Source organism: Neoarius graeffei, chromosome 5, assembly GCF_027579695.1.
Source record: "Neoarius graeffei isolate fNeoGra1 chromosome 5, fNeoGra1.pri, whole genome shotgun sequence".
In the NCBI taxonomy this organism is placed as follows: Eukaryota; Metazoa; Chordata; class Actinopteri; order Siluriformes; family Ariidae; genus Neoarius; species Neoarius graeffei.
The window spans coordinates 29,669,545-29,685,096 of record NC_083573.1 but is presented as its reverse complement, the minus strand read 5'-3'; the positions used below and the strand labels follow the sequence as shown (position 1 = coordinate 29,685,096).

General features: G+C 42.6%; 1 protein-coding gene across 1 annotated transcript in view; it reads left to right on the top strand.

The window, feature by feature from the left end:
- c5h1orf43 (chromosome 5 C1orf43 homolog) overlaps positions 1 to 8,843 on the top strand; it is a 34,389-nt gene extending 25,546 nt beyond the window's left edge. Inside the window, exons 6-7 of the mRNA XM_060921486.1 lie at positions 4,821 to 4,879; positions 7,645 to 8,843. Coding sequence (XP_060777469.1) covers positions 4,821 to 4,879; positions 7,645 to 7,852 — 267 coding nt within the window. The 3' untranslated portion in view covers positions 7,853 to 8,843. The remainder of the gene's footprint in view (positions 1 to 4,820; positions 4,880 to 7,644) is intronic.
- The last annotated feature ends 6,709 nt before the right edge of the window (positions 8,844 to 15,552 follow it).

Here is a 15,552-nt window from a genome sequence, read left to right as displayed (position 1 = left end):
CTTTTTTTTTTCTTTTCTTAAAATATCAGTTTCTTAGTATTTGGCTGGCATGGACTCCAAGTTTGTGTAAAACCTCATGATCCATTTTAGATCAAATCCATTGGCGTATCACATGAATGTGCTTCAGTAGAAGAGATGAGGAAAATCTGACCTTTTGTACAAAGCAGTTCACATGGCCAATATCACAAACTGCCTACATTTAAATGGCGATCTAGAAATAGGACAGAATCTTGAGTAATAAAAATACTGAATTTATTTTGTTTGAAATATTTCAAGTTTCTTAAACCTTCTGTACGGAAGCCGCGAGAGGCCCTTCGTATAATCTTTTTTTATTCACCTTGTTATCCCGAGATAACGACATAATTAATTCAGGATCTCGAGGAAACAACACAACTAATTCGAGATCTTGAAAAAACAAAACCGTTATTTCGAGATCTCCAGAAAACAAAACAATTATTTCATGATCTCAGCTGGATCACTGTATCTCCGTCGGTAGAGACGAAGCCGGGCCAGTCTTCTGCGGAGGTGCCGCGGACTGATTTTAAAATTATCCCTTATTAAAAGACTTAATGCAATCTCTCCCTGTGTCAACCCCTGATCAAAATATTGCCGCCTTAGGTGATCGATTATTCCAGACATTCTAATGACCAAAGTTGTGTCTATACAGAATGAGAAATAGCCCCATAGTCAGCATATCACAAGTCTCTTGGCGCACCTGAGTGAACCATTTCTCAGCTGTTTACTCGAGATCATGAAATAATTGTTTTGTTTTCTCAAGATCACAGAATAATTTTGTTTTCTCGAGATCTCGAATTAGTTGTGGTGTTTTCTCGAGATCCTGAATTAATTATGTCGTTATCTCAGGATAACAAGGTGAATAAAAAAAAAGGAAATATGAAGGGCCTCTCTCGGCTTCCGTACTTCTGTTTATTACAAACCTACTTTACTTTCACCACGCATGCATGGATATACAGCTGCTCCATGAGTAACATTGTTCACATACTCACTGGAGTGCGTTATGTGCATCTGGAGGATTAAATACAGCGTCCACTAGATGGTGCTTCAGTGTCAAAACATCTCTGTCCATCTGGTTTCTAAAGCCAGTATCTCACTGGGCTGCGACAAATTGCAAACGTCATTTGCGAGAGTGTTTCAAAAGCGTCTTGAAACATTCGCGGAACTTCTCAATTTCCTTGCATGAGTTGAAAAGTGTCACTCCTTTGTCGCTGAAATTTTGAACATGTTCAAAAAAATTTGTGCGACAAAATTTCTCTCAAAATAGCCGCAAATGCGTCGCTGGTGTCGCAAAGCCATCACAAACCCTTCTCAAGTCAGTTTCCGTGAGACAGGAAGTGCGCGTGTATGGGTAGTATCTCACTGGGCTGCGACAGCCTGCGGCTAGTTGGAGACACAACAGTTGCGATAAAAAATATGCGAATATCAATTCAGTGTGATTCCAAGTGAAAATTGTAGCTAATTTGCATATTTTATCGCAATTGTTGTGTCTCCAACTAGTTGCAGGCTGTCGCAGCCCAGTGAGATACTAGCCTAAGTCGAATGGTAATGTCAAGCAATTTCATGCACAGTGATGAGTGCTAACCCAAAACGAAAACTCTGCCCTTACATTTAAAAGTATTTGCTAATCTAGAAAATTCAGACAAGTCCACAAAACATCTTTTGGTAGGCTGAAGAGGTTTTTAAAATTCAAACACTTATTAGGGGTGTTCACACGGCAAATATTTGCATCGATTCTCATCTCATTATCTCTAGCCGCTTTATCCTGTTCTACAGGGTCGCAGGCAAGCTGGAGCCTATCCCAGCTGACTACGGGCGAAAGGCGGGGTACACCCTGGACAAGTCGCCAGGTCATCACAGGGCTGACACATATGCCGCTTTTCCACTACAAACGCGGCTGAGTCGGGCTGAGCCGTGCCGTGCTGAGTCGAGCTGAGCGGGGCTGTTGGAGTTGCATTTCGACTACAACCGCGCTGAACCGTGCTGGCTGGAAGTGGGTGGACACATTGGGTGGAGTTAGCGAAAGTGGGTGGACGTCAGGTGATGTCGTTAAGCAGCGCAAACAGTGACATCAGTGATCTTTTAAGCGGTAGTCTCACGACCCGAATAGTAAACAATAAACATGGAGGACATGGAGTCGTTAGTGTTGCTGGTCTTGGTGCTGTGGCTTGTTGTCACCGACAACGCGGACAGATACTGGTAAGAGCGTATAGATGAGGCGAGGCGCATAAGGCTTCAGAAATTCTCGTAATTCGTAATTATTCTCCTTCCGGGTCTGCGGTGTTTACAGATCCCAGCGTGCTCGCGGGGCGTGTGTGGGCATGTGAGGACACTCCTCCTCACCAATCAGTGCACAGGGGAGTGTCTGCTCACGCCCCCAGCCTCACTCAGCACGGCTTGGCTCGCTTCAGCCCCACTCCAAAACCGTGCGAGTTTTAGGGGCTAAGCAGGGCTGAAGCGAGCTGAGTCGTGCTGGTTTTTGGTAGTCGAAACGCGAGCCGTGTCGGGCTGAAGTGAGCTGAAGCGGGCTGAAGTGAGCTGAAAAAGGGTAGTGGAAAAGGGCCAATAGACACAGACAACCATTCACACTCACATTCACACCTACGGTCAATTTAGAGCCACCAGTTAACCTAACCTGCATGTCTTTGGACTGTGGGGGAAACCGGAGCACCCGGAGGAAACCCACGCGGACACGGGGAGAACATGCAAACTCCGCACAGAAAGGCCCTCGCCGGCCACGGGGCTCGAACCCGGACCTTCTTGCTGTGAGGTGACAGCGCTAACCACTACACCACCATGCCGCCCTGCATCGATGCTGCACCGATGTATTTTGTTGCGATATATCTTACACCGGTGTAAATTTTGTGGAGCGTTCACACGTCACAAACCTGCTTACTAGAGAGAAGCGTGTTAGCACCGGTGCAGCCCCACTTGCGTTCACACGGCAGTTTTTGCGACCGTGCTATACAATAGTAATAATGCGGAAATGAAATATGCGCATGCGTGAAAATGTACTTCCTTTTCCCGGTTGTCATGGCATCACCAAGCGCCGAGAAAACGACGTGGATGAAGACACCAGTGTTGCCAGATACTGCTGACGTTTTCCAGCCCAAAATGTGTTCAGATCTGCCAAAATGCACTTAAAACTGCCCAATCTGGCAACACTGGAAGACACGCAGTTCTGTTGTTGTTGATATTCGCCATTTTGGAAGCGCAAAATACCAGGATGCAAATTATGCAATGCCCGTATGTAATCAGCTCTCCTCACGCGTAGCGAGTCTACCCCTGTAGCGTTCAGACGGCCCATTTTATATCGGCGCTGCCCCGCAAACTAGCATTTACTCCGGAGTAAATTTCTTAAACCACCTCCCGAGCAGGGTTAGATTTGCACCGGTTTAAGCAGCTGTCAGGGGCTACACCGGTATAACTTTGTACCGTGTGAACGCTCTACCGGGGCAGCCCCGGTGCTACACCGGAGTAAAAGTTGCCGTGCGAACACCCCCCTATAGTCATAATAAAATTGTTAGTACTTAATAATGGATGAGAATTGAATCAGTCTGCAATTTGAGATACACTGTTAGTTTGTACTGTCAGTTGTCTGAGGACGTGCCAAATGATTGCAGGATAGCTTATAGACATAGTTAACAGTATAAATTAAAAAAAAAAAAAAATATATATATATATATATATATATGAAATAAAAACCAGGCCTTTGACTGATGTACTGTTTTTACCATTGTGTTTGTTCATCTGGCTGTGATTTTTGCAGGAAGATAGCCATGTTATTTTAGTGAAATATTAATAGTTTATTAAAGTCATCCAATATTACTGGCAAATAAAAATCAATATTGGACAAAACCTGATTGATTTTTTTTTTTAAATTAATTTGGCTGTTTGCCAGGTTCAGCCACAGTTAGATATGGTAGGATTCCAAGCTTGTCACTTATATATGAGTTAATTAGGGTTTTACTTATTACTAATTAATAGTTATTTGCTGAAGGCAAAGTGAATATCACTGATATTGTTTTAGTATGAATACACAGGTGATTTTTTTTTTTTTTTTTTTAAATCGTATAAAAAAATGATATTCTTCAAAAGCAGCTTGCGTTGTCACTTATCTACACCAAGTGACATCAAGTACTTTGCTTTTAAGCCTCGGTCACAACCGGCCGTACGTGCTCCTACGGCCGGTCTACGTGCAAAAAAAGCAAGAAACGCACGGAGGGCACGCGTGTGACATGCTGATTTTCGAGCCATAGACTGGCCACAGACCGGCCGTAGAGGTTCTTTGTCATGTCAAACAAACTCTACGGGCGCTTACGTTTTTTTCAGGTTGCAAGACAAACTTACAGCCAACGTGCGTCTTTCTCCATGAACAAAAAAACCGCAGCGATTTGGGAAACGCCAAAAATCGCACGGCCAAAAAATCGTACGTCCGGTTGTGACCTAGGCTTTAAATGGGTAAAATAAATCACAATTCCACCTTACCTTTGAATAGTTTTAGACCAAACTTCATAGCACCTTTAGTGCTTTAAGGAACAGTATTTTCTTTCATAATTTGTAATTCTTCCTCACTTACGGTGGCAAAGCAATTGGCCGCCATTTTGCCGAGTCGCTCGAGGTGATTATCGAGAAATAGTCCGAATCTCTCAACCAATCAGCGCATGCGATTTTTGATAATCACCTCTGTATTTATACTGGCCATAACTAACATGGGCAGCTATTTACCTTCCGTCAGGCTTTGTTAGATGGTTTCTTGTGTTGAAAATAAGGAATCAGTGTGGTGTTTGGTCCCCCCCCGGCAGGTGTTCGGCGAAGCTGAATTCCTCAAATACAAAGAAGACTTGGCCGAGCTGGCTGCCATGTGAGTGAACAACTCTGTCTGTTTCTCAAGTACACACAGTATCAAGCTGCACTGAGTTTGAATTGGCAAATGCAGTAATAAAAATGTATATGGACAAATTGGAAACCATTTACACTGTAACAGCATGTATTAACATCGTGATCAGGAAGTAGTTGTTTTATAAGGCATTGAATTATGAGTTCTGTTTGTAGTCTGTGAGTATTCTCATTCTAGCGCCACATGGTGGCGTGGTAGCATGTGCCATATCGTCCTGGGAAAAAAAATTAAGTCAGAAGATAAGCATTAGATCCACACAGAGCTGTACAGAACTGTGAAGGTGATGGACACCGTGTCCCATTCAGGGAGAATGTCTTTAAGCAGTGCACGATGAGGAACTGCTGAAACACCTTTTTGTAACACCTAGAGAAAGCAAAGGTCACTTGTAGGACAGAAGAGACCTCTCTTTATGAACAAGACAGATTTTTAATGATGCTGGGAATTAATGCTGCATTCAACTTACCTTGAAAATGGGAAGTTGGAGCTTGGAATTGCATTGTTTTTGAGCTACAAGGCGGGGAATAAACACAGAAAAAGGGAACTGTAGTCAGCGTTATAAGAAGGGCTACTTTTTACTGTTGGTGTTCTTAGCCGCCATGTTGATTAGACAGCACTTGCTGAACCCAGAGTTGAGAAGGCTTGCGAGAGTTTTCGAGGAAGTTTTTTCATTTTTTCCCCTAGTCAGGCTATTTTCATAGAGAGTCAAATGCAGCAAAAGAGAGAAATTTAATTCAGTTTTATTTGTAGGTGGTTATTGTCACAGAGCAGCTTTACTGAGGTAAATTTGGATCCCTAATGAGCAAACTAGAGGTAATAGGGCAAGGAAATCTCCCTCGACATACAGTAGTGGGCAAAAGTTTACATACCCCAACAGAATGTTTCGTTTCTTGCCTATTTCTAAGAGAAATTGAATGATAATACACAACCTTTATTTCACTTGTGGTTAATGGTTGGCTGAAGCTATTTATTGCATTCATTACTGCGTTTACTCTTTGAAAACCATGAAAACAACAAAAACTACCTAAATGACCCTGATCAAAAGTTTACATACCCCTGTGAATTGGCCTGAAAACCTGTACACAATTTGACATAAACAGGACTGAATGGCAATTAAAGGCAACTAAAGGCAACTACCTTCACCTGTGATCTGTTTTCTTCTAATTAGTGGGTGAAAATAAAAGCCGGTAAGTTGCTGGACTTTTGAGAGAACCTTTTATCCCTCATCCAGTGCTGTGCGTCATCTTTGAGATTGAGCCATGGGAAAATCAAAGGAATTGTCAAAGGACCTGCGTGAAAAGGTAGTTGAACTTTATAAATCAGGGAAGGGATATAAGAAAATATCAAAGCAATTAAAAATGTCAGTCAGCACTGTTCAAACAATAATCAAGAAGTGGAAAGTCAGGGGCTCTGTAGACACCAAAGCCCGTTCAGGTAGACCAAGAAAAATTTCACCCACCACTGCTAGAAGAATTGTGCGTGATGTAAAGAAGAAGCCCCAAATAACATCTGGTGAACTTCGAGATTCTCTGAAACAAGTTGATGTGGATGTTTCAAACAGTACAATTAGGAGACTCTTGAGAAGAAATGGGCTGCATGGGAGAGTTGCCAGAAGAAAGCCCCTTCTACGCAAATGCCACAAAGAAGCCCGTCTACGATATGCCAGACTGCACAGAGACACACCCCAAACCTTCTGGCAAAAAGTTGTGTGGAGTGATGAGACCAAAATTGAACTTTTTGGGCACAACACTAAACGCTACATCTGGCGAGGAATCAACAAGGCCTATGATGAAAAGTACACCATTCCCACAGTGAAACATGGTGGTGGATCTCTGATGTTTTGGGGATATGTGAACTACAAAGGCACTGGAAATTTGGTAAGAGTTGATGGCAGGATGAATGCAGTCACTTATCAAAAAATACTGGAGGAAAATCTACATGCCTCAGCCCGGAAGCTGCGCATAGGACGAACTTGGACATTCCAGCACGACAATGATCCAAAACACAAGGCCAAATCAACTTGTCAGTGGCTACAACAGCATAAAGTGAAGGTCTTAGAGTGGCCATCTCAGTCTCCTGACCTCAACATTATTGAGCCACTCTGGGGAGACCTCAAACGTGCAGTCCATGCAAGACAGCCCCAGACTTTACAGGAACTGGAGGCTTTTTGCCAAGAAGAATGGGCAGCTTTACCATCTGAAAAGATAGAGAGACTCATTGACAACTATCACAAAAGACTTCAAGCTGTTATTGATGTTAAAGGGGGAATACACAGTATTAAGAATTGGGGTATGTAAACTTTTGATCAGGGTCATTTGTGTAGTTTTTTTTGTTGTCATAATGGTTTAAAAAGAGTTAACATTTTCTTGACATTTTCTTGACAATAAATAGCTTCAGCCAACCATTAACCACAAGTGACACAAAGGTTTTTGTGTATTATCATTCAATTTCTCTTAGAAATAGGCAAGCAACAAAACATTCTGTTGGGGTATGTAAACTTTTGCCCACCACTGTAAGGAAGAAAGTTTTATAGTGAGCAGACGTAAAGGGAACCCATCCTCTTCAAGGTGATCTTGGATTGTAAATCAGTTGCTGTGAGTATAATAAGAGTCAGTTCCTGGGTACAAGTCTACAATATCCAGGTGAGATTATCCACTGAAGAAATGGGATCTTAATTTTTAAACACGCACACAGAGCCTCATGAATGTACTCATCACTGTTTGCTTTCACAGTGTAAAGGTGCACTCCAGCTCCAACAGTCTGAACCAGCAGCACCAGTCAGCAGCTAAAGACCTGACGAGCTCACCTGGCCCGTCCTCAGCCTCGACCATCCAGGTGACGTACCTGCCCTCTTCAGGCCAGCGCAGCAAGAGACCCAAACACTTCCTAGAGCTCAAGAACTTCAAGGACAACTATAATACACTAGAGAGCACATTATAGGAGCCTGTGCTACTCCGGTCATACACGCGGTAGGCCTGATATTGACGACGGACTGGCCTTGGTGTAGTGGACAGGACTCAGCTGACCTTGTACTGCAGTGCGGAGTGGAGGATGAGTATTAAAGACTGAATCTGGGGTGTTTCAGCCTTAATGGCACAGAGGACGAGCCAAAGGGAAACTGGTCTGTGCGTTTGCGCAAGAGCGACAAGCCGAAAGCCAGTCTTTGGGGGAGACGGTTTAAAAGCTAGTCAGAGTGTTAAGGTACAAGTGGATTAATTGATTAAAATGCTGTCAGTGTTATGTACTGAGGAAAAGTCACTGCCACTGTTCTTCAGCATTCCTTCGTTCAGAGCTGCCTGTATGAATTACGAAAAGAGATTAGAAAACCTGAACAAACGTTACTGTGACATACTGTATAGCACTCGGGAGCTTTCAGAGACGTGCAGTAGGATTAAAAAGAGCCAAATAGTCATTTTGATGCTTACGTAATTCGTTCACACTGTCAGTGCATTACTGTAGCATCTGGTAATAAATTAGAATCATGTTAGAAAGAAAAACCTCAAAGATGGGGCAAATGCTTGTACCGTATATATGTGAAGTCCTTGAAGTGCACTTTATTTGCTCTGTGTGTGTGTACAGGAGGAACGGGAGAATTTTAGTGATGGATTCGGGACTAGAGCTGCTATGCATTTAGTGTCTGTGCATACGTGACTTAAATCATGAATCAAGTCAATCAGAACAAAACCTTGTGTATCTTTTGTACATCACTGCTTAAAGCAATGTGTGGTGTTTTTTTTGTGTGTTTTTTTTTTTTGACAAAAATATACACAGTGTTTGTTTTTCCCCAAATGTAGTCAGTGTTGGGTATTCCAGTTTCACTCCTTTAGTTTTGTGCTAGAGCTGTGAAACTAACGAGAAGTTTGTTCAATGTTCACACACTCATCAAGCAATGAAAATGATAGATTAAAGCAAGAAGCACTTTCTGTCTCCACACGCAGTCTGGTGTCACTTCACACGAACTTCTGACTCGGGTAAGTGTTGCTTTCAGATTTTGATCGTTTAAAGATGAAATTGTATGTTAGAATGATTAATATGGTTTGATTTGATTTGGATGTTTAATTTTCAATCCAAACTCAACTCATTCTGCTCTTTGATGAAGCTGGTACTTAAACGAGCAATATCTTTTGAGGTGAGTGTACAGGTGCTGGTCATATAATTAGAATATCATGAAAAAGTTGATTTATTTCAGTAATTCCATGCAAAAAATGAGACTTGTATTTTATATTCATTCATTACACACAGACTGAGATATGTCATGTTTATTTCTTTTAATTTTGATGATTATAACTGAGGGCGGCACGGTGGTGTAGTGGTTAGCGCTGTCGCCTCACAGCAAGAAGGTCCGCGTTCGAGCCCCGTGGCCGGCGAGGGCCTTTCTGTGTGGAGTTTGCATGTTCTCCCCGTGTCCGCGTGGGTTTCCTCCGGGTGCTCCGGTTTCCCCCACAGTCCAAAGACATGCAGGTTAGGTTAACTGGTGACTCTAAATTGACCGTAGGTGTGAATGGTTGTCTGTGTCTATGTGTCAGCCCCGTGATGACGTGGCGACTTGTCCAGGGTGTACCCCGCCTTTCGCCCGTAGTCAGCTGGGATAGGCTCCAGCTTGCCTGTGACCCTGTAGAACAGGATAAAGCGGCTAGAGATGATGAGATGAGATTATAACTGACAACTAATGAAAATCCCAAATTCAGTATCTCAGAAAATTAGAATATTACTTAAGACCAATACAAAAAAAGGATTTTTAGAAATGTTGGCCAACTGAAAAGTATGAGCATGTACAGCATTCAATACTTAGTTGGGGCTCCTTTTGCCTGAATTTACTGCAGGAATGCGGCGTGGCATGGAGTCGATCAGTCTGTGGCACTGCTCAGGTGTTAAGAGAGCCCAGGTCGCTCTGGTAGTGGCCTTCAGATCTTCTGCATTGTTGGGACTGGCGTATCACATCTTCCTCTTCACAATACCCCATAGATTTTCTATGGGGTTAAGGTCAGGCGTGTTTGCTGGCCAATTAAGAACAGGGATACCATGGTCCTTAAACCAGATACTGGTAGCTTTGGCACTGTGTGCAGGTGCCAAGTCCTGTTGGAAAATGAAATCTGCATCTCCATAAAGTTGGTCAGCAGCAGGAAGCATGAAGTGCTCTAAAACTTCCTGGTAGATGGCTGCGTTGACCTTGGACCTCAGAAAACACAGTGGACCAACACCAGCAGATGACATGGCACCCCAAACCATCACTGACTGTGGAAACTTTACACTGGACCTCAAGCAACGTGGATTCTGTGCCTCTCCTCTCTTCCTCCAGACTCTGGGACCTTGATTTCCAAAGGAAATGCAAAATTTACTTTCATCAGAGAACATAACTTTGGATCACTCAGCAGCAGTCCAGTCCTTTTTGTCTTTAGCCCAGGCGAGACGCTTCTGACGCTGTCTCTTGTTCAAGAGTGGCTTGACACAAGGAATGCGACAGCTGAAACCCATGTCTTGCATACGTCTGTGTGTGGTGGTTCTTGAAGCACTGACTCCAGCTGCAGGCCACTCTTTGTGACTCTCCCCCACATTTTTGAATGGGTTTTGTTTCACAGTCCTCTCCAGGGTGCGGTTATCCCTATTGCTTGTACACTTTTTTTCTACCACATCTTTTCCTTCCCTTCGCCTCTCTATTAATGTGCTTGGACACAGAGTTCTGTGAACAGCCAGCTTCTTTAGCAATGACCTTTTGTGTCTTGCCCTCCTTGTGCAAGGTGTCGATGGTCGTCTTTTGGACAACCGTCAAGCCAGCAGTCTTCCCCATGATTGTGTCGCCTACAGAACGAGACTGAGAGACCATTTAAAGGCCCTTGCAGGGGTTTTGAGTTAATTAGCTGATTAGAGTGTGGCACCAGGTGTCTTCAATATTGAACCTTTTCACAATATTCTAATTTCCTGAGATACTGAATTTGGGGTTTTCATTAGTTGTCAGTTATAATCATCAAAATTAAAAGAAATAAACACTTGAAATATATCAGTCTGTGTGGAATGAATGATTATAATATACAAGTTTCACTTTTTGAATGGAATTACTGAAATAAATCAACTTTTTCATATTCTAATTATATGACCAGCACCTGTATAATGAATTAGCTTTGTTTACTGGTTAGCTATGTAAAGCTCCATTGTAAAACTAAAGCAGCAAACGTGAGACAACAAACACGTCTTGGCTGATCTTTAAGATACTGCATACACCTAATTTTTGACCTTTTTTTTTCTTTGTTGTTTAAGACAAAAACAATCAAACATTTATTCAAGATTAGACCTTAAGCAACCTGGACTCAGGTGAGAATTCAGACTGTTCATTTGAATTTAGTGCTTTTTAACCAAATCAACTAATCATGGAGCTCCATATTTGAGAGAATATGGTAATGCATCAACCTGATTTTTGATGGCTTTTGCGACCGTACGTCCATACATACAAACGACATACATGCACCATGACAGGGAACCCGGTTGTAAGTGCAAGGCAGCGTATCTCCTAATCACTTGACCATCAGACAGCTAATTTTGTATCTTTATTGACACAAGACAGATGGTTTTTATCAAGTGCTTATTTTAAATTTGCTTTTAAAAAAATAACATGGGATTATTTATTAATGTGTTTTCCATAAAATATCCATGACAATTTCATATAAAACTAGTTAAGTTTTATTAGTCCACTAGCTTGTTGCACAGTGGACAGTTTGTCATGTAAAAAAAAAAAAAACAAGGGGGGGGGGGATGGATGTAAGTGCAGGAAGAGTTTTATTGAAAACGCTAGCAAACACATCCAAAATGGAGACACAGGCAGAGTCAAAAAGCAGGCAGTGGTCGAGCGAGACACAGACAGGATATCGGAGGGAATACAGTACTCAAAGTCCAAAAACACAAACGGGGTCAAAACCAGAAAAGTGATACAAAATGCAAGGCTTGGTAACATCAGATGCAGAGTACAGAGCGTTTACTTCGCAAAGTCTGTGTGTTACTGAGAGTCTTTACATACATATGCTCTGTGATTGCACTCTAATCAGGAACAGGTGCATGGTAATTAGTCCTAATGGTGCTACGTGCATGGACATGAAAGATTTAACCACACAACTGTTTGATAAGTTTGATATTGGATTGTAACTATATAGTAATGATGTAAAGTGAAAGCGCTGGTTCACTGCTGTCCACCAGGCACCCAGCAGAGTGACCATAATAAATGTCATGATGGTGTTTTTGGTGCAGGGCACGCAGTGTCAGAAAGGAATAAATATGTATTCGTAACTGCGATGTGTATCTCATTACTGGTCTCGCTGTCACAAGACAATGCAGCAATTTATTGACGAGAAATACACGACACTACACAATTCGCTGGTTCGTATGCTATATGATAATTTCTATTCAGGTTGATTTTGTGCCCTTGCAAATATTTTGCTCATACACTCATCAGGAGCGCCGCGTTTAGGCAGCAGTTATTTATCTCTATTAATTGTCATCCACTTGATTGGGAGCACATACACCTGCAAATTCATGCAATTATCCAATCAGCCAGTCATGTGGCATCAGTTCAGTATATAAAATCATGCAGATACATGTCAGGAGCTTCAGTTAATGCTCACATCAAATGTACAAGTGAGGAGAAACTGTAGCATGATTGTTGGTGCTCAATGAGCTAGTTTGAGTATTTCAGGAACTGTTGATTTCCTGGGAATTTCACAAATAACAGCTTCTAGAGTTTCTATAGAATGGTGCCAAAAAAAAATCCATTAAGCAACAGTGCTGTGGGAATAAACATCTTGTTGGTCAGAGGAGAATGGCCCGAATGGTTCAATCGAACGTTGAGGTGAATGGGTCACAACAGAAGACGACCCCATCAGGTTCTACTCCTGTCAGCCAAATACAGGAGTCTGAGGCCAAGTTTACATTAGACCGTATCTGTCTCGTTTTCTTCGCGGATGCACTGTCCGTTTACATTAAAACGCCGGGAAACGGGAATCTGCCAGCGTCCACGTATTCAATCCAGATCGTGTCTGGTCCGGTGCTGTGTAAACATTGAGAATACGTGGATACGCTGTGCTGAGCTCTAGCTGGCGTCGTCATTGGACAACGTCACTGTGACATCCACCTTCCTGATTCGCTGGCGTTGGTCATGTGACGTGACTGCTGAAAAGCGGCGCGGACTTCCGCCTTGTATCACCTTTCATTAAAGAGTATAAAAGTATGAAAATACTGCAAATACTGATGCAAATACTGCCCATTGTGTAGTTATGATTGTCTTTAGGCTTGCCATCCTTCCACTTGCAAGTGGTAAGTGACGCGCATACCCGATGTGCACTGGGATCACACACACAGCGGCTCAGTCCCGAATTACTGCTCGTGCACTTCACTCGCGCGCTCTGTGAGCTGCGCAGGGCCGGAGTGCGCACCCTCCAGAGGGCACTCGCTGTTCAGGGCGGAGTGATTTGGAGCGCAGGATGCCTGCGGAGCCGAGCGTATCCGTGTATTGGCGTTGCTATGTGCACGCGAATCGTGTATTGGTGTTGCCATGTGCATGTTAATCGTTTTAAAAACGTTAATCTGATGATCCGCTGATACGGTCTAATGTAAACCCCACCTGAGAGTACAGTGAGCTCCGGCCCACCCAAACCGGATACTTGATGATTGGAAAGATGTCTTCGTTAACAGCATGAGCCAACCTGCCTAGTGTCAGTGGTTCAGGCTGCTGTTGGTGGTGTAATGGCGTGGAACAGGGCTGGGTGATTATGAATGAAATCTCATCACAATATGGAGGACTTTAATACTGTGGAGTTATATATAGTGACATACAGTTTTCTTTAAAATTGATAGTGATCAGTACAAAATAATTGCATTTATTTTTTTCGCGGTCCAAATCCTGCGCTCTGATTGGCTGGCGAGCAGGTCCATATCCTACGGTACAGACCCCAGTTATGGACCCCGGTTACGGACCTCTGGCGACTCGCTCGTTCACAACAACAAACATAGTAGAATTTTTTGTCAACGTTTATCTTTTTTTTTTTTTTTTTTTTTTATAAGATTTATTTATAAGATTATCAAAAATCTTGTAAATTTTTGCCAGCATTTCTCAGGAGAATAGCATTAATTTTACAGCATGGATAGCGATAACGACAGTGTTCACAGCGAAAGCGAGTTTTACTACCCTGAGGAAGAAGAAATAAAATAAAACATTTCAGGAGAAAGCTAAAAACCTGTAATTTGCTAACACCGAGCAAAAACATGGCTGAATCCTGAATGACTCCTATTTGTATAAATAGGGGACTACATAGGCGGCAAAATGTAGTTTTTTTTTTTTTTTTTCCTGCCATGGAAGTGCACTTGTATACCGAGGAGGAAGCCATTTGCATTACAGCCGTGAATGAGGATTCAAAATGGCGGCTTAGCTCGGTTTTCCCTTTTGGGTGCTCTTGTTTTCTGTTAGAATTTGGTAAAGAAAAAATGTATATATATTATTTACCAGCTTAAGGTCGGTCTGTATGGTGAAATACCGTGACCTCGGCCTTGGATACTGACCTCGGCCCAGAGGGCCTCGCTCAGTACTTTCAAGACCTCGGTCACGGTATTTCACGATACAGACCTCCCAGCTGGGAAATAACATATATGTATTTATGACTGCAGTTCAATAATTCTGTGAACTGAACACCAGTGAAATGCACTTTTCTTGTCTCCTTTTACAGTGAATATAAGTGTGTACACCCCATTAAAATTATAGTTTTTTTTAATGTAAAAAAATGAGAACAATAAATAATTTCAAAACTTTTCCCGCTTTTGATGTGACCTATAACCTGTACAGTTCAGTTGAAAAACAAATCTGTTAGGGAGAAAAACATAAATTAAAAACATACAATAAGCTGGTTGCATAAGTGTACACACCCTTGAACTAATACTTTGTTGAAGCACCTTTTGATTTAATTACAGCATTCAGTCTCTTTGGGTCGGAGTCTATCAGCCTGCTGCATCTAGACTTGGCAATATTTGCCCACTCTTCCTTGCAAAAGTGCTCCAAATCTGTCAGATTGCGAGGGCGTCTCTTGTGCACAGCCCTCTTCAGGTCACCCCACAGATTTTCAACTGGATTTAGGTCTGGGCTCTGGCTGGGCCGTTCCAAAACTTTTTTGGGGTTATTGTCCTGCTGAAAGGTGAAATTCCTCTTCAGCTTTCTAGCAGACACCTGAAGGTTTTGGGCCAAAATTGACTGGTATTTAGATCTGTTCATAATTCCCTCCACCTTGACTAAAGCCCCTGTTCCAGCTGAAGAAAAACAACCGCAAAACATGATGCTGCCACCACAGTGCTTCACCGTGGGTATGGTGTTCTTTTGGTGATGCGCAGTGTTGTTTTTGCGCCAACATACCTTTTGGAATCGTGGCCAAAAAGTTCAACCTTGGCTTCATCAGACCATAACACACATTTTCGCACATGCTTTTGGGAGAGGGTTTTTTTTTTCCTTTTCAAAATTTATTGGATGTTTTTTCTTTGACCCTACCTCATATGGAGAATACGGGAGATTGTTGTCACATGTAGTACACAGCCAGTACTTGCCAGAAATTCCTGCAGCTCCTTCAGTGCCGCTGTCGACCTCTTGGCAGCCTCCCTGACCAGTTTTCGTCTTG